At 43.2% G+C, this 24561-nt stretch overlaps 1 protein-coding gene across 5 annotated transcripts in view; it reads left to right on the forward strand.

Moving 5' to 3' along the window:
- CHD1L (chromodomain helicase DNA binding protein 1 like) overlaps nucleotides 1–24561 on the forward strand; it is a 175917-nt gene that overhangs the window by 117429 nt on the left and 33927 nt on the right. For all 5 annotated transcript variants that reach the window (XM_033940408.1, XM_033940411.1, XM_033940410.1 and 2 more), the window contains 6 exons: nucleotides 1904–2064; nucleotides 3879–4087; nucleotides 11046–11144; nucleotides 11599–11669; nucleotides 17525–17639; nucleotides 21673–21781. In XM_033940408.1, coding sequence (XP_033796299.1) covers nucleotides 1904–2064; nucleotides 3879–4087; nucleotides 11046–11144; nucleotides 11599–11669; nucleotides 17525–17639; nucleotides 21673–21781 — 764 coding nt within the window. The remainder of the gene's footprint in view (nucleotides 1–1903; nucleotides 2065–3878; nucleotides 4088–11045; nucleotides 11145–11598; nucleotides 11670–17524; nucleotides 17640–21672; nucleotides 21782–24561) is intronic.

Genomic DNA, 24561 nt, shown 5'->3' on the forward strand with positions numbered 1-24561 from the left:
GAACAGTCCCAGTTTTTTAAGTCGTTCTTTATAGTTTAAGTTTTCCATACCTTTAACTAGCTTCGTTGCTCGCCTCTGCACTGTCTCCAGCAGTTTTATATCCTTCTTTAGGTAGGGAGACCAGTGTTGGACACAGTATTCCAAGTGTGGTCTGACCATTGCTCTATACAGCGGCATTATGACCCTCTCTGATCTACTAGTGATTCCCTTCTTTATCATGCCCAACATTCTATTTGCTTTCTTTGCCGCTGTCGCGCATTGTGCCGACGGTTTTAGGGTCTTATCTATCAGTACCCCCAGGTCCTTTTCTTGTTCGCTCTTACCCAGAGTTGCACCTGACATTCTATACTCGTGCTCCTTGTTCTTTCTGCCCAAATGCATTACCTTGCATTTTTCCACATTAAACTTCATCTGCCATTTCTCTAACTGGCTCAAATCTCTCTGTAGTTCATCACAATCCTTTTGTGATCCGATTGCCCGACATAACTTCGTGTCGTCTGCAAACTTGATGACCTCACTGGACGTTCTAGGTCGTTGATGAAAATATTAAATAAGATGGGCCCAAGAACCAAGCCCTGGGGCACACCGCTAGTCACTTTTTTCCAGTCTGAGAACTTCCCATTTAAGCCCACCCTCTGCATTCTGTTTTCCAGCCATTTGCCTATCCACCTTAGTATGTCTCCCTCTATTCCATGGCTTTGTAATTTCCTGAGAAGTCTTTCGTGTGGGACTTTGTCAAATGCTTTCTGGAAATCCAAGTATATTATGTCCACTGGTTCCCCGTTATCAATATGTTTGTTTACTGTTTCAAAGAATTGTAGTAAATTTGTCAAGCATGACTTCCCTTTCCTAAAGCCGTGTTGACTGGCTCTCATCAGGTTGTGTGTATCCAAGTGTCAGACTAGGCTATCTTTAATCAGTGCTTCGACCATCTTGTATTTCACTTATTATATATGTTTTAAGAATGAATAAAGAATTTTACATATGTTATGGTAGGGTTGGAAGGGAAGGGGTTAGATTTTATGTATTATTGTTAAATAAGATAGAAATTCAAGTGAGGTATCTAATTTCGATTGTTAATTTATTGATACACTTGATGTAAGATGTAAAAATGAATAAAGATTTTATAAAAAAAAAAAAAAAAAAAATTTGGCAGGGCAGGTAGGTAGGCCCCAGCCTCCCCCATAACGTTTTTTAATTCTGGCACCCTCCCTCACTGGCCATGGCTGCCTCCAAGACCTCTTCTCTTGCCTGACTCTAGTTAGGTTTATTGACTTGAAATAGCTGCACAGTGTTGGTAGAAAACAGAATACCATATTTTTCACTCCATAAGATGCACTTTTTTCCCCCAAAAAAGTGGGTGGAAATAAGGGTGCGTCTTATGGAGTAAATACCCCACCCCAGTACCTTTTTAAAATTCTGGCGCCCTTCCTCGTTGGACGCGGCTGCCTCCGAGTCCTCTTCTCTTGTAACAGAGCAGTGCACAAGGCTGCCTGCGTGGTCCTGCACCGCTTCCCGCGAGAACTGACGGCTGCCATCAGTTCTTGCAGGAAGCGCCGTGGGACAAGGCAGGCAGCCTTGTGCACTGCTCTGCTACAAGAGAAGAGGACTCGGAGGCAGCCGCGTCCAGCGAGGAAGGGCGCCAGAATTTTAAAAAGGTACTGGGGTGGGGTATTTACTCCATAAGACGCACCCTTATTTCCACCCACTTTTTGGGGGGAAAAAAGTGCATCTTAAGGAGTGAAAAATACAGTATTCTGTTTCCTACCAACACTGTGCAGCTATTTCAAGTCAATAAACCTAACTAGAGTCAGGTAGGCACACTTTAGTTCAGTGGGAGCTATCACTAGCTTCTGAGCCTAACAATGAAGTACTCTGGTGTAAAACATTGGGGTCTACACAGTTCTCTCTAACAGGGCAGCTGGATTTACCTGCAAGGAAACGTGTTTTGAGCCCTGAAGAGTTGGCAGCAAGGCAGAAGCGGCAGCAAGAGGCAGCAGCCAAGAGAGTGCGATTGATGGAAGAAAAGAAAAAGGAGAAGGAGGAGAAAGAACAGAAAAAAAAGTAGGTGTACTGTTTGTTAGAAAAAGGGCCAAATAAGGAAGCAGAGAAAACGGCTACCAATATGGTGCAAAGTTGAGACATGAGCTGAGAGTTTGTATGTATACCCTAGAAGCAGTAGTTCCCAAACCTGATCCTAGAGGCACCCCAGCTTGTCAGATTTTCAGGATACCCACAATGAATATTCATAAGAGAGATTTGCATACAGTGGAAGCAGTGCATACAAATATCTCTCATGAATATTTATTGTGTATGTACTGAAAACCTGACTGGCTGGGATACGTCCAGGACCAGGTCTAGGAGCCACTGCCATAGAGGAAAGGTGACATGGGAAGGATATGATAGAGATTTTCCTCATTTTATCTATTTGAATGCCTCTCAACAGAAGGGAAATTCTAGAACAAGGAGTCATGATACATGGGATGCTGTCCTAGAGTGGATAGTCACCGTTAAAACAGTAGTGAGCCTCAAGGGTGTTATTTCATAGAAATATGTTCTGCGTATAAGGCATGTTGTACACACAGAAAATAGGTGTTATAAAATTGCTTGAGTGTCTAAATGCATACAAATACCATATATACTTGAATTTAAACCGATCCAAATATAAACCAAGGTGACCTTTTTCCCCAAAAAAGGAGGGAAAAAGGTTGACCCTGCCCCCAGCACCCCTCCCTTCCTCCCTACCCTGCCAGGCTCTGCATCTAGTCCACCCTTCCTCCCTTCCTGCCATGCCAGGCTCTGTACCCAGCACCCCCTTCTTCACTTTCCTGCCAGGCTCTGCACCCAGCCCCCTCCGCTGCTGCGCCTAGCCCCCTTCCCTCCGCTGTCCAGCCAGTCTCTACATCAACCCCCCTCCCTGCTCTACCAGGCTTTGCACCCAGCCCCCTTCCCTTCTGCCCTGCCTTGCCAGGCTCTGCACCCAGCCCCCTCCCTGCTGCCCTGCCAGGCTCTACACCCAGCCTGCCTCCCTGCCCTGCCAGGCCCTGCACCCAGCCCCCTGCCTCCCTACCAGACTCTGCACCCAGCCACCTCCCTTCCTGCCCTGCCAGGCTCTGCACTCAGCTTTCCTCCCTCTGTAAGCCCTGGTTCACTGCTGGACCACTGGGGTTATAAGTCTGGGAGGTGGAATGTGTCTAAGTTGACTGGGGCAGGAGGCGGGAGGGATCCTTCCTATCCCATCTCACTGCTGGACCACCAGGGCTTACAGCAGACCCAGGGGAGGCCTGCAACAGGTCTGGGAGGAGGGCAGGTGAGCGCTCTTGGTTTATATTAGAGTATACTGTTAAAATACCAAGAGTACATGTACTTTTTTGTGGTTCATATGTTGATATTCCTAGGGCAGTGTTTGGGACAGGATTGCAAGGGACACATGTATGTATCTGCACAGAACAGCCTTTAAGCACATGTACTTTTGAGCAGGGGCATGTATACGCTACTGGAGTTAGTTCTTGGAGCCTATTTTATTAAAGGCACATACACAATATGTTAGTCTTTATAAAATACCGAAATACTCAAAGGAAAAAAACTTTAAAACTAGGGTGATGTACAAATATCTTAAATGGGAACATTTCTTAAGAAAGAACTGAATATTTAATGGAGTGTCCTAATTTTTTCACATGACTGTATATCAAGCACCAGTAAACCATGTATTTATCTAAATTTTTTATGCTCCTTTATTGCCCTCTAGTCATCTGAAGCGGTTTACAAAATGAACATAAAGTCAATAAAAAATTTCACAAACAGAACAAATAAAACAATAGCATAATCATATGCAGAAGTGGTTTTGTTCCCCAAACATGTCTTTGTGTTTGTTTCAGGCAGATCTGGTGGGAGTCGTGCGGTTACATATCATCACGTATAGCCTCAGAGGACAGTGAGACCGAAGAAGAATTGGAGGAGAAGGAAGAAGTGCCAGCTACTGATTTTGATTCCAGAGATCCTGAGCAGTTCTCAATCAATTACATTATTGGTGATATCACCCATCCCAGAGCTGAAGATGAGGATGCCATTATCGTTCATTGTGTAGGTATGATGAATAGTGAGCAGACGTTTTGACATTGCATCCTGTTCTATCTGCTGTCTGTCTACCTTAAAGCTGTTATCTACATTGAATGAAGGTTTACTTAGATTTTCTTTAGTTTTACAGTGGAAACAAGAGCAATAAAAACCAGATAACCTGAAGCCGAGATAGGCAAACCTAGCCCTTGAGTTGAGCTAAGCCCACCCCTCCAGCCCTCCCTTTTTTGTGTCCTGCTCTGCATCCTAAAATTATAATTACTCCTGACCCAATGACATCCACTCCAAGTTGTTCTGCCAGTGTTGGACATCTGGGTTCTGAATGGCTATCTTTGATACGCCTATTTTTAACAATGCACAGATTTCAGGTAGACAACCGGAATGATGCACACCAACCTTTACCACTCCTGGCAAGGGGCGCTGTTCAGGCTGGAACTCTTGCTCACAACTTCATTGTGAGTATGTAGTATTTCAGCAAGAGTCTTGATGCTGCTTCTCAAAATTGTGAAAGGTACAGTAACAGTCCCCCTCTTTTTTTGTATTAACTTTCAGGGCTTACATACGAGGGAAGTAATTCTTAGTTAAGAATTAAATATATAGAGGACTCCAAAGCAGGATAAAATAATTTTCCTGTTACAATAGCTCTAGAGTCCCAAGACCTCTGCTGCATTCAGACCTCCCTCTCGTTCTTTTGTAGACCCACAACAACCCTCCAGCAGTTATGGTTCCTGCTGTAGCACTCAAGCCAAAAAATAAAATTGCCCATCCCTGGCTTAAGCACTATACCATGGATGCAAATTGAAAGAAACTGATTTGTATATCTAGCTCCGAGTAATATGGGCACATTTACTTTTTTTCAGTGAATATCAGGAACTAGTAATGAACAAGAAGCCTCCTGTCTTTCAGCCCCCTTAGAAGTTGCTAAAATTGAATAGATACACAGGGGTCCTATTTACTAAATCATATTTCATGTTTAATATGGCTTTTAATACTGTTATGATCTGCCATTGCTGGCAAATTTTTTTTTCTAATATACCAGTGGCCACTGTCAAACACGAAGCTAGGTTCTAGAACATATGAATTGCCGCTGCTGGGTCAGACCAGTTGTCCATCGTGCCCAGCAGTATGCTTACGCATTGGCCTTAGGTCAAAGACCAGTGCCCTAACTGAGACTAGCCTTACCTAATTACGTTCTGGTTCAGCAGGAACTTGTCTAACTTTGTCTTGAATCCCTGGAGGGTGTTTTCCCCTATAAAAGCCTCCGGAAGAGTGTTCCAGTTTTCTACAACTCTCTGGGTGAAGAAGAACTTCCCTTCATTCGTACGGAATCTATCCCCTTTCAATTTTAGAGAGTGTCCTATCATTTTCCCTACCTTGGAGAGGGTGAACAACCTGTCCTTATCTGCTAAGTCTATTCCCTTCAGTACCTTGAAGGTTTCAATCATGTCCCCTCTCAGTCTCCTCTTTTCAAGGATGAAGAGGCCCAGTTTCTCTAATCTCTCACTGTACGGCAACTCTTCCAGCCCCTTAACCATTTTAGTCGCTCTTCTCTGGATCCTTTCAAGTAGTACTGTGTCCTTCTTCATGTACGGCGACCAGTGCTGGACATAGTATTCCATGTGAGGGAGTACCATGGCCTAGTACAGCGGCATGATAACCTTTTCCGATCTGTTCATGATCCCCTGCATTAATGCTTTTGGTGGCTTGGGGACTGTTCCCCTGGTAGCAAGGCTTGCTCCTGCTTTTTTCCCGGAGCTTGAGCACAGGCTGTATGACTCTGTGTTGGTCCTGAGGTTTTAGTCAGGTGCCAGCTGTGTTTCACCCAACCCTGAGTCACGTTTGGAGCTATGGGGGTCTGGAGTCTCAGACATATAAAAATAATTCAGATACTTGTTTCTTTGGGCTGCCAGTCAGACTCTCTTAGAGTCTGAGTGACAGCCTGAAGAAACAGCACCTGGATTATTTTTACATGCTTGTCTGAGGCAGTAGTCTTCTCTAGATCTCAGCTACCATTTCAGCTGAAACAGGCACAATAGCAAAACTGAGTACAGGCTGTTGATGTCTATGGGAGACATTGGGGGGGGTCATTAAAGTGAAATATTGAGGGGGGGTTAGGCTTGATCTAGTTCAAGGCCTATGGTCGCCCTCTCAGAGGAAGTGGTCTGTCAACCGGTTGTGAGCTGTGAGTCATTCATCTGGCACTGCAGGCGTTGGATAACACTGTGGAAAGCAAAGCAGTCAGAGTTTTCTCAGATAATATTCTTAAACAACACACAGGCTTTATATGTTCAACACCAGTGTTCCGTACAACTGTGCACCACTTTTCACCATTAAAATTTTTTTTAATATTTTGTGTAATGTGCTGAGATCCGCAAACCTCAGTACTATAATAATATCATAAGCAGAGGTCGATATCTGGGACCATCATAGCATCGTTACATCCCTAGTGTGCCAACATAAAATATCAATAACATTTATAAATAAGCATTCAACTTATCTGTTTAGATGAGGCTGCTATTCATATACAGCTTCCTGCTGCTTAGCATGAACCAACTACTGTGTAATCCCGAATGTGAATCAAACTCCTAAACCCTCGACTTGAGTTTCGCATAGTGTGTCATCAGGAGGGTATAGACTATAAAAAGGTGAAAAAATAAAATTTACTAATATCATAGTTTGCACACATTCACGCACCCAAACACTCACCCATACTCTATCATCATAATTCTTAATCTCTCTCTCTAGAACTTAATTTGTCAATCAATATAATTAAATAACCTCATCACTACATACCTCATGGGAAGCTGGACTACCGATTGGGGGTTCACTGAAGATAGAATAAAGCCCAACCGCCACAGCACTGCCCTTTTAATCTCTCATTTAAACTCAAGTCTCAATATGATTGCATCCCAGGACAACCCCTGATGTCATAATAGGTTAAACTTGAAACCACTCTACTTCCAGATTTAGCTACATTGGCTGGAGGATCTGCCATTCATAAATAACTCGCTGCTCACGAACCAAAAGAGCATGAGAAATGTCCCCTCCCAAGGGTAAATGTACATGAACCAAAACTGTATACAGTACTCCCATGAAATTCGTAGGTGTTTCGTTCCAGGATCACCTGCAAATTTCAAAAAAAGCGAATACAGTTTTTCAGCTGATCGAAGACAGGAGAGGGCAACTGGGGCGCTGGAGGGGTGCTTAAATTGTACTTATGAAGCTGGGCACATTTCCGACCGCCTCTTCCTGGTACTAAAGTCATGGTTACACCAATCAGGAGCTGCTTTGGCACGCTATCAGGCATATCAAAGCAGCTCCTGATTGGTGTAATCATGACTTTAGTACTAGGAAGAAGCGGTCGGAAAATACCGCAAATTACTGAGTCTGCGATTTGCAAATTGCGAATTCGCGGGTGTTTACTATACTGTATTGTGTTATGAAATGTTTGAATGTTTTATGACACATTTATGTTTATTTTTAAATGTTTTTATGATTATTGATTCAATAAATTATTTTGATTAAGGTTTACATGGGCTATATACATCATATCCATGCTTATTTAGAATGGTTTAGCATTGTCCATGGATAATGTTTTATATATTTATGCTTATCTTTCGAATGGTGTTAATGGCTTATAGATGTAATAAAGGTTTTGATAGTTTCATTAAGTTTAATATGGGTTATATGCAATATATCCATGTTTATTTTGAATTGTTCAGCACTGTCCATATACAGTTCATGACTTTTTGATGAACATACACATGTACAGTATATTGTATATGGTTTATTTATATGTCTTAGTCTTTGTTCCTTTTCACAAAGAGGATGCTGATATAATTATTTATTTTCATCATATTATTCTTCATTTCTTTATTATATGTTACTAGTATTTTAGCCCGTTACATTAACGGGTGCTAGCTGTCTTATCTTTCTTTCCCTCCCCCCGCTTCCCTGTGCAGCAGCCACAGCAGCATTCCCTCCCCCTCCATGTCCCTGTGCAGCAGCATTTCCCCCCACCCTACATCCCTGTACAGCAGCATTTCGATCCCCCCCACTTCCCTGTGCAGCAGCCACAGCAGCAGCATTCCCTCCCCACACACCACTTCCCTGTGCAGCAGTAGCATTTTCCTTACCCCCTTCCCTTCCCGCGGTCCTGCCCCCACACACACACAGTACTCTGTGCAGCAGCAGCAGTTACCGGCCTTCCCTGTGCAGAAGCAGCATTTCCCCCCCCCCACACACACGCACACACACTTCCCTGTGCAGCAGCAGCATGTCCCTGCCTTCCCAATGCAGAAGCAGCATTTCCCCCCCCACACACACACACACACTTCCCTGTGCAGCAGCAGCATTTCCCGGCCTTCCCTGTGCAGAAGCAGCATTTCCTCACCACACACACTTCCCTGTGCAGCAGCAGCATGTTCCTGCCTTCCCTATGCAGAAGCAGCATTTCCCCCCCCACACACACACACTTCCTTGTGCAGCAGCAGCATTTCCCGGCCTTCCCTGTGCAGAAGCAGCATTTCCCCACCACACACACATTTCCCTGTGCAGCATCAGCATTTCCCACACACACACACTTGCCTGTGAAGCAGCAGTATTTCCCGGCCTTTCCTGTGCAGCATTACCTGTGCAGCATTACCATTTCCCGGCCTTTCCTGTGCAGCATTAGCATTTCCCGGCCTTCCCTGTGCAGCATCAGCATTTTCCTCCGCCCCCTTCCTAGCCGCCACGTTGAAATTAATAGAAAAGCGCTGCACCGCGCTACCGCTGGCTTCGGCATCTTCTATCCACTGCGGCCAACCTTAGCGGAAACAGGAAGTAGTCAGAGAGGGCAGGCCACAGTGGACAGACGATGGCGAGGCCAGCGTTAGCGCGGTGCAGCGCTTTTCTCTTAATTTAAACTCGGGTGAGCCGGCCAGAAGGAGGAGGCTTTGGCAGTGGTGGTTTTGGCGGTGAGTGAGGGCGGGAGGGGGGAGTCTGCGGCGGCGGCTGTGCTGTGTTTCTCCAAGTTGTCTGGCCGCTGCATCCGCACTCCTGCTTGCCACGGACCTACTGATCACAGATCAGAGATCACGGAAGCACGCAGGTAAGTGTGCATGCGCGGCTAGGATTTTATTATATAGGATATTTAGACTCCTGAGGCAGACCCTTAGGGGCCAAAACACAATCGTGTTGAGTCCATTACAATAAAAGAGACCGAACACTGTCACTAATACATCTAAAAGATGTCTTGTCCTCCCCCCTCATTTTACCATGTTAGCTATTTTTTCTTCCATTTGCTTTTGCACAAACTGAGGAGCTACAGCACAGCACAGTGATGCAGGAGGTAGAGCCAAAGAAATATATTTATTTATTTAGATTTATAATCCCGTCCTCCCCAGAGAGTTCAGAATGGGTTACAGGTTAACATTCAGTGTCACAGTATTACATAGATGATGCCTTCTACATAACTCGGTATTAGAGGTGAGTAACCCACTGGTGAAGACTCATATACCTTTCTGCTAGATAAAAGATTATTGAGGTAAGAACCTAATCTTCCCTTCTTAGCAGATGCTGGTAGTTTTGCAAATTTTTAATGCTCATTGTGCTTATGGTAATATTGGCTCACTTCTAGACAGACATAATTCATGAAAAAATGCAAAATTATCATTGTCTCCAGTCACTGTATTTATATTTAGTTAGTTATTTATACATATAACTTATGTACACAAGTTTTCCAGTAATGACATCTATGTAGCTTACACATTTAATAATAATACCAAAAAATTTAAAAAAAAAACCTGAAAATGCATAGAAAAAAGGGAGTTGTGGCAGAGTGGTTATGGAATAGTATAACCAAAAGTCTCATTAAAGAGGTGCTTCTTGAGCAGTGATTTAAATGCTCTAACAGAGAACTAGGTCCAAAGATAAGGTTAGTCCATAGTTTAAATCCAAGATAACTAAAGACAATTTCTCTGGAGATATTCAAAGGAAACAAGTAGGGGAGGGGGGGTGTTAGTAGATTTCTGTTAGAGGAGCGAAGGGGATAGGAAGGAGCATACGGATAAGAAAATTGTTGATATATGTAGGATTACCAGATGTCTGGATTTACCCAGATATGTCCTCTTTTTAGAGGACTATCTGGGTGTCTGGCTAGATTTTTAAAACTCAGCAATTTGTCTGGGTTTTCGAAGGCCCTGGCTCTGACAAGAGCTCAGGGCTATGTCTGGAGGGCCTCCGAGCATTCATGGGTGTGGTATGATGACATCACACTCCTAAGTGTGATATCATCGCATTGCATCCATGTATGCTCGTAGGCCCATCAGACGCGGCCCCCGAGCTCAGGGAAGAAGAGATGAGGTGTGTGTGGGGACAGAGATGGGGGTGGAACAGGGCGAGGCTACATGTCCTCTTTTTTGCTTCAACAAATCTGATAACCCTAGATATAGGAGAGGGTTTATAGTAGATGGTTTGTAAAAATAAGGAAAAGGACCTTAAATTTAATGCAAGCAGAGACAGGGAGCCAGAGGAGAGGTATAACATGGTCAAAATGATGTACATGTATATTGTTCGTTTGTTTTTTTGTCCAGTAGATTCCTCCAGCTCATACTATGAGTTTTCATTTGTAGCTCTCAAGAGTTCTATTTTTTTCCCTATTTATATCTGCTCCCAACTTACTAGCCCAGTCATTGCAACATCAGGACTAAGCCAGGGATCATGAACTAAGACAGCTTCCAAAATACATAGATCCAAGTCTGACCACTTGGTGTTACCACTGAGTGATAGTGGAAGATGTGAGCCAGGAATTAAACCCAGGTCTCTTTACATGGCAGTGCACAGCATTGATCACCCTACCATCTCCGAGTAGTGTTTTAACACAACACATCTGATATGAAACTTTAGTTTTTAACTGGTAGGTCTGATGTACTCCTTCAACTATGGAACTTTGACTTTTTGATTTGATCTGTTTTTATTTTATTCAGATGATTCTGGTCGCTGGGGAAGAGGAGGCTTATTTACAGCTTTAGAGGGTCGATCAGATGAACCAAGGAAAATCTATGAGATGGCGGGGAAAATGAAAGGTAAAAGGAAAACTAAAATCATATCTTTTTTTGAAAAATCTTTTATTTAGAACTCCATATCTGCTGCAATTTATAACTCTGCAATATGTATAAAACATCTACTACCTTACATATAATTAACAAAATTAAAGGCATCCAAAGTACTGCATAAGTGATGATATTAGTAGCTGCTTCTATTAATACACCTCATTCCATCCCTGCTTTTTCCAAATCTGAAGAGCTGAGTCTACAGTGCTTCTGAGGTGGCTGAGGAGCCCTCACAGTACAAACATTTCCAAGAAAGAGACCAGGAAACTGTAAATATATGACTGTTCGCTAAAAAGGAAATACAGAAGTACCCAATGCTAAAAATATTAATACTAAATGCTTCTCCCCAACCACTTAGATAATAGAGGGGGTTTTTGTTCAGAATTTTTCTAATCGGTGTCTTTTTGTTTGTTTAATTTCATCACAGATCTGGTTTTGGGAGGAGTTCTTTTATTCCCTATTGATGATAAAGAGTCAAGAAGCCAAGGACATGACTTAGTAAGTACTGCAAGCTTGGAGATTCCTGTTTGTCTGATTTACTGAATAAACATTTCTTCTAACTTTAAACATTTTTTTATTGAACACACCAAGAAGGATACATTCAACTTGAGTTGTTCAATATTTTACAATATCATTTTTTGCCTAAACGCTACTTCTTTAGCATCTCTCCAGACCAGTACTGTTCACTGATGGGTAATAGCTGTGCTTCCCTCTAAGTAACCAGTCTGTGCTCAGTCTCCAGCAGGTAGTGGGTAAGCTGGTCAGTGTAGGGCTGTTGGAATTTGTGTAGTGTTCCTTGTCCCCGTCTGGTGCCAGACTGAGCTGGGGGACCCTTTCGGGGACCCGTCCGACCTCGAGGGTGTCACACTCAACAGGTCACGAGTTGAGTCCTTCCCACCCTTCCTCCACCTCCCCTAAATTTTTCTAGAGGTGCCTCCGCTGTAAGCCTTGCAAGGCATATGGCTTACAGAGCCAGTGGAGTATGTTCTGAAAAAAAGTTCTGCTTCCGCCCTGGGAGTCTCGGGGGTGGGGTGGGGTGGGGGTGGGGATGGGAGTGGTTCCCTCTGTGTCTACTCTGGTTCGGCCCCCCTCAGCACCGGTTTCGTCCCCATTTCCTCCTCCTCTCTCGTCCAAGCGGCCGAGGATCTCTTGGGATGATGATTTATTATATGAGGAGCAGTTTTCTTTGGATGAGGACCTGGACCCTTTGGGAGACCTCCAGGATCCTCTCTGGGGGACAAATACTATTAGCGGCAGTCTTTTGGTTCCATCAGCTGGCGATGATGCGTTGGTGGTGTGTATCTTTCAATGGGAAGAGATCCAGTAGCTTATTCTTCAGGTCTCCTTGGTGTTGCATTTCGAGGAAGACACGAAGGAGCCCCTGTGTGTGGTGGACCGTCTGCTTTGGGAGATTCACTCATCTTACCCCTCTTTTCCTATGCATCAGGATATTGTGCTTGCGCAGTGAACAACACCGGAGACGCCCTTTCATTTTGCACATTCTATGGCTCGCCTGTATCCCAACCCTGAGGGGGATAGGGATACTTTGAAGTCGCCGGTGGTGGATGCGGTGGTCTCGGCCATCGCCAAATGGCATACAGTGCCTGTTGAGGGTGGCTCAGCCTTGAGGGACTCTGAGGAGCGTAGGTTGAAGTCCCTCCTTAAGCAGAATTTTGATGTCACTGCACTAGTGGTCCAGGCAGCGATGTGTGGCGGTCTGGTGGCTCTGGCTTGCTTTCGATGTGCTGAGCGTGACCTTGACCGTGAGTCTGATGACTGGTCCTGGGTGGAACAGGAAGTAGACAAAATTTATAAGGGTGCTTATCTCTCTGATGCCATGTATGACCTGTTGCGGGTGTGAGCCAAGTCCATGGCTCTCAGGGTAGCCGCTCGTCATACCTTGTGGTTCTGGGCTTGGTTGGCGGATGCAGCATCTAAGGCTAAGCTGACGAAATTTCCCTTTCGAGGGTCTTCCTCAGTCATCACATGCTAGATACCGAAGAGTGGTGTCTCGGTCCCGCAGCCTTCGAGTTGATTGTGCAGTCTTGGGGTCCACCGGTCATGGACCTGATGGCCACGAGTGTCAACACCAAAGAGCCCTGGTTCTTCAGTCAGTGCAGGGATGTTCAGGCCGAGGGGCTGAATGTGCTGGTGCAGCCTTGGCCGGTGGCGGGGCTTCTCCACTTCTTGGACTTATGTGCAGGTTTGGCATATTTTTGAGGAGTGGTATGCGTGGATTGGTTTCCTTTTGCACCTCTGCCTCACATTTTGGAGTTCTTGCAGGATGGTCTGGATATGTGCCTGGCCTGATCTTCTCTCTGGGTTCAGCTTGCAGTTTTGTCTGAGTTTCGCAGTTTGCTGTTGGGTAAGCGATTAACTTCTTTTCCGGACATGGTTTGCTTTTTGAAGGTGGCTAAATTGCTTCGGCCTCTAGTGCAGTCTTCGGTTCCGGCCTGGGATCTCAATCTAGTTCTAGTGTGCCCTCTATTTGAGCCCATAGGTTCCTGCTCATTGAAGGACTTCTCAAGGCGTTTTTCATTGTGGCCATTTCTTCTGCAAGATGTATTTCTGAGCTGCAAGCTTTTTCTTGTAGGCCTTCCTTCCTGGAGTTTTCTAGGGAGTGGGTTGTGCTGTGGAATGCAGATTTTCTTTTTTTTATTATTTCAATTTATATCTCATCCTCCTCAGAGAGCTCAGAATGGGTTACAAGCTAACATACATGCCCACTCTTTTATGAACGCATAGTGTGGGTTTTAGCACCATAACTGCTCCAATGCTCATAGGAATTCCTATGAGCATTGGAGCAGTTACAGTGCTAAAACTCACGCTGTGTTCATAAAAGTGGGGGATAATAATCATTTAACAAACAAGGCACAGAGGACTAAGGAAATATGGACCACAGTGATATTCATCTAATACAGTTTTTCATCCTGAATTAGCTGACACAGAATGCGGATTTATAGTTCATCTTGAGGATAGTTCATCTTATATTAGCAGTTCCAGAGAGATATTAGTTTCGCAAATAGTTAGATTGTCTTGGGAGTTACAGTCTGTATGGTTGCTTAGGCTGAAGAATTAGGTGACGAGGTAGACCACTTGAGGTTGACCTGTTCCTTCCTTTCTGCCGAAGGTGCTCTCGCCTTTTCATGTCAACCAGTCCACGGCTCTCCTGGTCTTGGGTAGCCAAGAGGGCTCTTTGGAACAGAGGCAGTTGCGCAAATTGGATGTCTGTTGGGTCCTTTGCTTCTATGTACAGCGGGCTCAGGAGTTCCGGAAGTCGGATCATCTGTTTGTCCTCTTAGCAGGCCCTCGTAAGGGGGACGGTGCTTCTAAGGCTACCATTGCACGCTGGATTAAGGAAACTTCAGAAGAAGCCTGTTCCAGAATTTCTCAAGGCTCATTTCACTTGGGGGTCAGGCAGCTTCTCGGGTGGAGTCTTCTCTTGTGCCTCCAGTGGATATCTGTAAAGCTGTGGTTTGATCTTCTCTGCATTCTTTTGTACAACACTACCATGTGGACATTCAGGCGCGTCGGGATGTGGTGTTTGGTGAGCGTGTTCTGGTGGCGGCCCTCTGGAGGTCCCACCCACGATAGGTACTTCTTTGGTTCGTCCCATCAGTGAACTGTACCAGTCTGAAGAGTTGCTAAAGAAGGAGAAATTAGGTTCTTACTTGCTAATTTTCTTTCTTTTAGTCTCTCCAAACCGGTACAGTCCCCACCCTATTTGTCTGCCTGTTCTTTCTGGATTTGAGTGAAGAGTGGTATTTTTCTGCGGGTTCTAGTATTTTTCTAGGGTCGGGGAGATTGAAAAGAACAGCAGCTTTGGCTCAGCTGGCGTAGCTGGTGAGCTGTGGAGACCTTTCCTGAAGGGGTTTTCTCCATGCACTTTCCAACAGTATTGCTCTATGTTAGTTACGTCTATTTGGAGTGTTGTTACTGTTATAATTAGTGCTTATTAGTTCTGCTTGGCTATTTGGGAGACTGGTTATTTAGAGGGATGCACAGCTACTAGTACTACAGCCAAAAATTTTGTTTCAGTTTCCACCTGCTGGTCTTTGGGTATTCAGAATCAGTGAACTGTACCGGTCTAGAGAGTCTAAAAGAAAGAAAATTAGCAGAAAAGAACCTAATTTCTCCCTCCTACCCCATCCTCATACATTGAATCTATTTATTAATGACTCCATATAAAATTTTCATCTTAAAGTCTACCAAACTATGTACTACCTATTCCAGTACAATAGGGCTGGTATGCTGAACCATAGGGTTATCCATCTGTGCTCATGAGCATATTGCAGAAGATGTCAATCACAGCGAGGATGCGTTGGTGGTGTGCATCTTTCAATGGGAAGAGATCCAGGAGCTTATTCTTCAGGTCTCCTTGGTGTTGCATTTCGAGGAAGACACGAAGGAGCCCCTGTGTGTGGTAGACCGTCTGCTTTGGAAGATGCACTCATCTTACCCCTCTTTTCCTATGCATCAGGATATTGTGCTTGCGCAGTGAACAATGCCGGAGACGCCCTTTCATTTTGCGCATTCTATGGCGCATTCTCTACTGCTTCCTTCAATTCTTCCTTCTGTGGGCAAGCATGAAGGTGTCTCTCTAATCTGCCAGGAAAGTCTCAGAATTGCAGACATTGTTGTGCAGAGAGCCGTTCTTCAGGATCACGGAAGCGGGAGTGTCCTTATTTAGGGTTCCCTCCTTCTTACCGAAGGTTATTTCGGCATATCATGCCAGCCAAGAGGTTAGGTTGCCAGCATTTTGCTCCACTAGGTCCAAGAAGAAAGACAATAATTTAAAGGTTTTGGACATCAGGCAAGTCCTACTTTGTTACCTGGAAGTGACTAAGGAGTTTCATCTCTCAGATCATCTTTTCATGTTAATCAATAAGGTGAGACAAGGCAGACCCACTTCCAAGGTCACCATTTCTAGATTAATTCATAGAACTATATCCTCTGCATACATCGGTTGCGCAAACAGTCACCTATCTCATTGAAGGCACAATTGACAAGAGGAGTGACTTCCTCTTGGGCAGAAGCCTGGGCAATTCTACCTGAGGAGATTTGTAGATCAGCAACCTGGGCCTCCCTTTATACCTTCACCAAATTCTACAGTGTGGACATATTTCTGAATTGTTGGAATTTGACTTGCTTTGCATGCATATATGAATTGGTTTGGCTATCTACTTTGGTTTGATCATTTGATCTGACGTCTTTTGTTTTTTGGTTTTTTAATTGGTGAATTTTGTTTTGAATTGATATACTGACACTTTATATTGGGGGGGGGGATGTTTATGCTATCCAGACATGTCTTATGTTATATGTGGAAATCACAGGGAAACAAGATTTTATGTATGTGATATGGAAACTGCATAGTTATATGCGGTATATAAATTTTTAAATAAATAAATAAAATAAAGAGCAGCACAGGAGGATGCTGTTTTCATGTCCTATGAGGAGGCTCATCTATCCCACCCTAGAGTTTGGGGACTGCTTAGTCACTTCCCTATGCTCCAGCATACCATCCCTATTGCACTGGAAAAAGAAATTGGGTTCTTAACTTGATAATATCTTTACCAATAGATAGGGATGGTATGCTGAACCCCCCCGCCCACAATGTATCTTATGTGCCTGCTTTCTTACTCATGCGTAATGGTCAGTTCCATTACTAAGAGTTTACTCTCAGTCAAACTATTGGATTAAGAAAGCTGTACTGTATATAGGATTACAAGGGAGAAATAGTTGAGCTCCATAAATGTTCAGGCTGTTTGTTTCTTGTTTAACTTGTATTTTCTTGGATTCATTGTTCCTCTTAGAGGCTTCTTAATGTTTTCTTCAGTGATTGTTTTAAATTCATCTGAGCAGATCAGGTTTTGGGGAAGTCCCTGTATCCATCCTCCTTCTGTATGCTTGTCGCCAGCTTTGGTTCGAACTGAAGGGGGCAACAGAGACCATAAAAGAGGAGTTGAAAAGCTGTGATTGACATCTTCTGCAGCATGTTTGCGAGCACAGATTGCTAACCCTATAGCTCAGCACACCATCCCTATTTACTGGAAAATATATTATCAAGGTAAGCACCCAATCTCTTTTTATACAGTATAAATCCGGTAAACCAGTAATTCATTATATAAGCCTACCCCATTCCCAACACTTCTTACCTTTATCTGTCACACTGCTAAATGCACATACTAGAGCAAGTACCCGTTTTAACTTGGGGAAAAAAATCAGTGTCATGATTTACAAAGATCTACCTCATTGTTAAGTGTTGCTCCTGGTCAGCTTGTATCACAGATATTGACTTTGTAAAAGATAGAACACTTGCACAAAAGAATTATATGTAATCTGTTTCTTTCTAGCTGGCACTGATTGTTGCACAGCACAGAGATCGATTCAATAATCTATCTGGCATTAAACCCGTAGCCTTGGAAGAAGGACTGAAGAAAATTTATTTAGCAGCCAAGAAAAAGAATGGTACGTTGAGTCTGTGTGTCTGCATAAAAAAGATAACACGTCCTGTGTGTCTTACATGAATGATAGCCCTTATCAGGAGACCCGTTATGTTGCTGCTGTAAAGGAAGGACATGACTACTATACTTGATTAATTATTGCATTATATTTATGCATTTCCTTTGGCATTTAGGCAAACAATAAGGGCATCATATGGTCTTTTCTGAGTCACAGTAGTTTGGTATCTATTCTGAAAAATGTGTCTCACTTTCAGGCTTGGTAAGTACATTTTGGATGGGTATTCAGAATCTGAGGCAGTGAGGTGCACCAGAGGCTGGCTACCTCTTTACATCCACTACCCCATCAAACACAGAACTACCATATGGGCATCCGTTGACATCAGTAATAGTTCTGACCAGCTTCAAAAGCATGATTACACATACTTGGACTGGCCTGCCCCAGTTTTGCATTCAAATGCTCAGCTTAGTTAGTAGAGTCTCAACTGCATTCTTATTGTGTGGATTTTAGGGCTAACTTTATAAATGACTTGCGTGTGTATATATATATATATGTAGGAAAGCATTTATACACATAAAAGTAAATCCTTAAAAAAGCATAGTGCCTACATTTTACAGTGTATATGGGGGTGGTGTGAGGTCAGGATCGCAACTTATACATTATCCACTCAATATTCAAAGGTGTTTACTGGGCGAGGAGAGGCTGTTGCCTGGTTAAATCCCACTGAGTGATCTGGCACATGATATTCAGCAGCACTTAATTGATTAGTGCCGCTGAATATCACCAATAATTGATCATCATCTAACCAGCTAGGTTAAGGGCAGGCCGGGGGCAGAGCTCCTATTTACATATATTACATTTTCGCTCAGCAAATTGTATTTCTATACTATTGCCTCCTGAGGTCTCTGATCTCTGTATTTCCTCTGAATATCTACTTATTGTATTTCGCTGAATGTCCAGCACTCTTGATTGTAAACCGCCTAGAAGTCGCAAGATTGTGGCGGTATAGAAGAATAAAGTTGTTATTATTATTATTATTATTTAGCCGGTTAGCAGTGATTTTCAGTCTGATATATAACAGTATAAAGTTAGGACGGGGGGAAGCCACTGCTTGTCCTGGATTGGTAGCAAGGAATATTGCCCCCATGGGAGGGGCTTTAAACAACTTGGGCCAATCAGAGCCTCAGGCCCCTCCCATAGATTTTGGTATCATCCGCAAAGGGGCAAATCTTACTTAACAGCCCTTCAGCAATATCACTTATAAAAATGTTAAAAAGAACAGGCCCAAGAACAGAACCTTGAGGCACCCCACTGCTAACATCCCTTTCCACTACCCTCTGTTGTTTTCTTGACCCAGCCCGTCACTTTGGGCCCCATCCCACGAGCACTCAGTTTATTTATTAGACGTCTGTGTGGAACACTGTGAAAGGCTTTGCTAAAATCTAAATACACCACTTCTAGCACACTCCCTCTACCCAATTCTCTGGTCACCCAGTCAAAGAAATTGATCAGATTTGTCTGACAAGACCTACCTCTAGTGAATCCATGTTGCCTCTGGTCCTGTAATCCTCCAGATTCCATAAACTTGACCATTCTCTGTTTTAAAAGTGTTTCCATTAATTTGCTTACCACAGAAGTCAGACTTACTGGCCTGTAATTCCCTACTTCTTTCTTACTTCCACTTTTTATAGAAGTACCATATCCGCCCTTCTCTAGTCCTCCAGTACGATTCCTGATTCTGGAGAAGCATTGAAAAGATCAGTCAGTGGAGCCACTAGAATTTTCCTAAGTTCCTTCAGCATCCTCAGATGTACACCATCCGGTCCCATCTCTTTGTCTACCTTTTAATTTAGTTAGCTCCTCATGAACACAACCCTCTGAAAATTGATCAGGGTCTACCATTCCTCCATACCTATTAGCATTTGTCTTCTGTGGTCCTGCTCCCAGCGCTTCAGCTGTAAACACAGAACAGAAATATTTGTAAACAATTCAGCCTTTTCTTTATCAGCTTCTACATATTCCTCCCCATCACTTTTGAGTCTCACAATGCCAATTTTGCACTTCTTCCTATCACTGCTCCTGGTGCCTGAGCCATGAACACAGAACAGAAATATTTGTTAAGCAATTCAACCCTTTCTTTATCAGCTTCTTAAGTGGGGATGGATAATATATAAATTCATTGAGCTTTTGATGTAACTTAAGTGGATTAAGTTATGTGATTGCAATGTAACTGAAGGCATTTTGTAACTATATTGTGCATGAACTATTATGAATGTTTTTATTGTTAACCGCTTAGTTCTAGGCGATCTAGAAATTTTAGAAATAAATAAATAAGAAAATATTTCTCTCCTTCACTTTTGAGTCTCACAATGCCATTTTTGCACTTCCTATCACTGATATATCTAAAATGTCAGCTTCCAAAGTAGAAAATTTTGCTAAGTTTGATTTTTTTACACCATGAAATAAAATTTATTTCACCTGGTAAGGAGAACTTGAATGCTTCCCAAATGATATTAAAAGAGGAATCAAGCCTTAGACTTAGTGGGGATGGGCGGACCCGCTATGCCTAAGGCCTGATTGGTCCAGGCTTCTAGAGCCTGGGCCAATCAGGCCTTAGGCTTTGGCAGGATGGGCTGGGAAGGGGCGGGCCCACCTCATTTAGACAAGGCGGGCCTGCCGGCTGGACAGGCAAGACCCGTCTGGCCAAAAGAAAAGGTTAGTTTGGTGGGGTGGAGGTTTGGGGGCTGTTAGCGCGGGGGGGGTGGAGGGTGCATATTCGGGCAGGAGGGATTGGGCACCCTCCTGCCAGCGATCGATATAGTCGGCTGGGGGCATCTTCTGGCAGGAGGGTTTAGGCACCCTCCTGCCAGCGATCGGTAGTGTCGGGGGGGGCATCTTCTGGCAGGAGGGTTTGGGCACCCTCCTGCCAGCGATCGGACAGGCGGCCGCGGCCCGCTATACTTATAGCGGCAGAGAGATCCCTTGCCGCAATAAGTATAGCGGCCGCGTCTACTTACAGTGTAGACCAGCATTTTGTTGGCCTACATTGTAAGCGTCTCTTCCTCTACTAGGGAGATGCATAGGGCCGCCTAGGTTCGCCTAAGGCCCGCCTAAGGCCCTTAGGCGAGCTTAGGCGTCTTGCGGGCCTCCCTAGGCTCCCGGAGGCGCCTTCAATATAGGCGGCCTGCCTGGGGAGCATTTTTTTAAAAAACGTGCATCCCGATTGGCTGATTAGACAGCTGTAGGACGCCTACAGCTGCCTAAAATCGGGACGCACTTTGTAGAATCAGGTCCAAAGTACCTATGGCATTACATGCTACATGGAGAAATTTGAAAATGGCTCTGTTAATAGGCACAGTAGACTGAATGGTTTTCCTGTAAGAACATTACACAGTTTTGAATATGTTTGGAAGAGAAAGGCATGGCAGTATAATTACTACCAATTGTGAAACCAGTGGGGATTTAATAAACCTGTTTTATCTCAGAGGCATTCAGAACACCTGCTGCAGCTTTATGCTTCACATTTTACCCTTCTGTAGTCTAAAACAAACAAGTCTTCTTTCATGATATCTGCTGGGCTAATATACAGCAGTATGGAGTGGAAAATAAAACAGTCATTTTCTCCCATCTTTCGCTGTTGGTTCCACTGCTGCAACTTGGTTCCTATTGTATAATCCTTCTTTTGTGAGTATCTCCTCCCTAGCCAGGTGGAGTGTACAGAGCCAGCTGGGATATTGTTTTGGCAAGCTTAAAGAGGTGAAGATTTAAAGGCTGGTAGGTACACAAAATCCTCTTTGGCTCCCTATTGTTCCCTCGTCTAATGACTACATACTCTCATGTTGCCTGAAGACTAAAGTGTAATTAGCCTTTTTCTCTTGCAACACTTCCCCCTCCCGCAGGCTCTGGCATGAGCCACTGCCCCATTCCAGTTGGTTGAATTATTTTCAGCAGTTAAAACATAATTCATAAGTTTAAAATCCAGTGTCATCTTTGTATTAATTCTGATTGCAAATATCCTTCTTCCCTTCTCTACCTCCAGCAAGTATCCATCTTCCACGTATTGGACATGCTACCAAAGGCTTTAACTGGTATGGGACAGAGAGACTAATTCGAAAATACTTAGCATCCAGAGGTGTTCCAACTTTCATGTATCCTTTTAAAGTAGTAATTCTGTTGCAAAGACATAGGATTCTGTTCTGAAGCTGTTATCTTCCTTTAGTTGTGAACTTTGCAGAAGGATATCACTCATTGAATATCACTTATTGAATAGTTAAGGTCTATAAGGCGCTGCCAGAGGTTGTGGTAAGAGTGGATAGTGTAGCTGGTTTTAAGAAAGGTTTGAACAATTTCATGGAGGAAAAGTCCATAGTCTTTTATTGAGAAAGACATGGGGGAAGCCACTGCTTGCCCTGGATCGGTAGCATGGAATGTTGCTATTCTTTGGTTTTTTTCCAGGTACTGGTGACCTGGATTGGCCACTGTGAGGACAGGCTACTGGGTTTGATGGAACATTGGTCTGACCCAGTAAGACTATTTTTATGTTCTTCTGTCTTTCAACTCTTCCCCTTCAACAGTTTTTCTTTCTACAAATGAACTGAGAAGGTATGTTCTGATCTGCTCTGCTTTCTTTTATTATTTTTGGATATTTTTGTACATCTGTTCTTTTTCCTGTGTGGCTTCAGTGCCTGGAGATCCCCTTCTTGGGTTTGCTTCACCGGGGAAAGGATGCAGGCCCAAGAGGGCAAACTGCTGTTCGCAGGCCATTCTCTTGGAATACCTGTGGAGCCAGCCTGCTTTGTGATCCATCAAGAGCTCAGGGTCTGTGTCCCTGGGAGCTTGCACACCTGCTGATTTATCAGAGGCTTGAATGCAAGCTATGGGGCCCCTGTTTAACAACCCTTTGGGTATCAGGGAGCTGGCTGCGAATTATCTCCCTCCGACACGCCTTGTGGATTTTCAGCCAGAAGATTTCTAGTGGTGGATTCATTCTCAACAGTTTCTGAAGCAGAAATCCTTTCCCTGCAGGCAGGCTGCTACAAGCTGACAAACTAGCACCAGAGAAGCCACAGTGAATAATCCCTTTATTCCCTATGGGGAAAATTGGCGGAGTCAGAAAAAGGTAGATCTGAGGGTTTCTGGGTTAGGGTTAGATTTCAGGAGTACAAAATTACTTCCTATCAATTTCTAAATCAGCATGGCCATGCCTCAGAGACTGAATCATCTAGCACACTTTTATGTGTTGCATCTCATCAGTCACAGTTCTCATTCATCGGCAAATGGCTTTTTTTAAGTTTTTCAAGTTTTTTTAATTTTTATAGTTTAAGAAATAAATAAACATTTCTTTAAGAAGATAGTGCAAAATTTTAAAAGCACTTATCTTTGTGTAGTCTGCACTGGTTCCCAACGGGGCCACCGTTTCACCCGATGTGGCTTCCTCAGGGGAAAATAGCAGTGCCTGAAATATAAAATTGATTACATTGCAGATTGACTACAGCATAACTTATCTTCAACATTTAAACAGAATTTAGTTGAGAGTTATAATGAAATTTAAACAGCAACTTACGGGACCAGATTCTTACATATCCTCCGTGGTCTTGAAAGATTGAAAATGGCAACGAGCCGGCAGAACGCTCTGAGTTTTAAATCACTCAAACACCAATCCTGGTGCTTGCAGTGGAGCGTATCGCGACGTAACTAACGTCGCTAGCGTCATGCTTGAACGAAAGCATGTGATCAGGAAGATCCAAAAAAAAATTTTTTATCTTCAGCCTGAAATTGGCCAAAAAGCTATGAAACAAAAGGATCAAAATAATTGATTTAATAATAACAAGACCAATCGATCTTGTCATTAAGCCCATTGGGATAAAGAGTTTGTAGTGTGAAAATCCAAAATGTTTCTCGGCGTTTTAGATGGGCTGTTCTGTCACCTCCTCTATTACTTTTATTAATGACTTCTATAACGAATGCTTTGAGATGTTCAAAAGTGTGGTTTTTTTCTATACAGTGCTGAACAAGTGGTTCTTTTGTTTGTTGTCTTTTTATGTTGGACTTATGTTCAGCAAGGCGAGTCTTGAACGGTCTAGTGGTCATGCCCACGTATAACTTTTGACACGGGCACAAAATGATATAAACCACATAGTCCGTTTGACAAGTGCTGAAATGATTTAATTGGTATCTACGTGAGTTATTTGGGTTTTCAAAATATTTTATCTGTAAGGAAACTTCACAATAGATACAGTGTCCACACTTGAAATGGCCAAGACAAGTCGGAGTGATGTTTTTTTCTTGAAACTTGTTTTGGCTGAGGAATTCTTTTAAGTTTTTTCCTCTAGAGAAAGCAAAACGTATTTTATGTGTTTCAAATTCTGGGAGGGATTGAATGATGTTCCAGTGTTTTTTAATAATTTTTTTTTTAATAATTTTTTTAAGTTGAGCACTTGATATGGAATGTTTTAAAACACATGTTAGACACGGATCCTCTGATGTGTCTATGCTGGGTTTTACGTCTTGTAGTAATAAATCTCGATTGTTATACTTGGCTCGCTTGTATGCATTTTTCACGATTTGCGTTGGATACCCTCTTTCTTTTAGTTTTTTGCTGAGATTCTTTGCTTGAATTTTGAATTCTGTAGGTAAGGAGCAATTCCTTTTTAATCTCAACATTTGAGAAAATGGAAGACTGTTTTTAAGGTGTTTTGGATGACAACTTCCATATTGTAAAAAGGTATTTTTAGCTAAAGGTTTCTCAAAGGTACGAGTAGTAAAATTTTTTTGTTGTATGGTAATTTCTATGTCCAAATAATGGATACGTACCTTGGAAAATGCAAACGTAAATTGAATGTGAGTATTGCAAGTGTTGAGCCATGAGACAAAGGCTGATAGTTCTTTTTCAGAGCCTTTCCAAAGCATAAAAACATCGTCAATGTAA

The sequence above is a fragment of the Geotrypetes seraphini genome, chromosome 4 (genome assembly GCF_902459505.1).
Source record: "Geotrypetes seraphini chromosome 4, aGeoSer1.1, whole genome shotgun sequence".
NCBI lineage: Eukaryota > Metazoa > Chordata > Amphibia > Gymnophiona > Dermophiidae > Geotrypetes > Geotrypetes seraphini.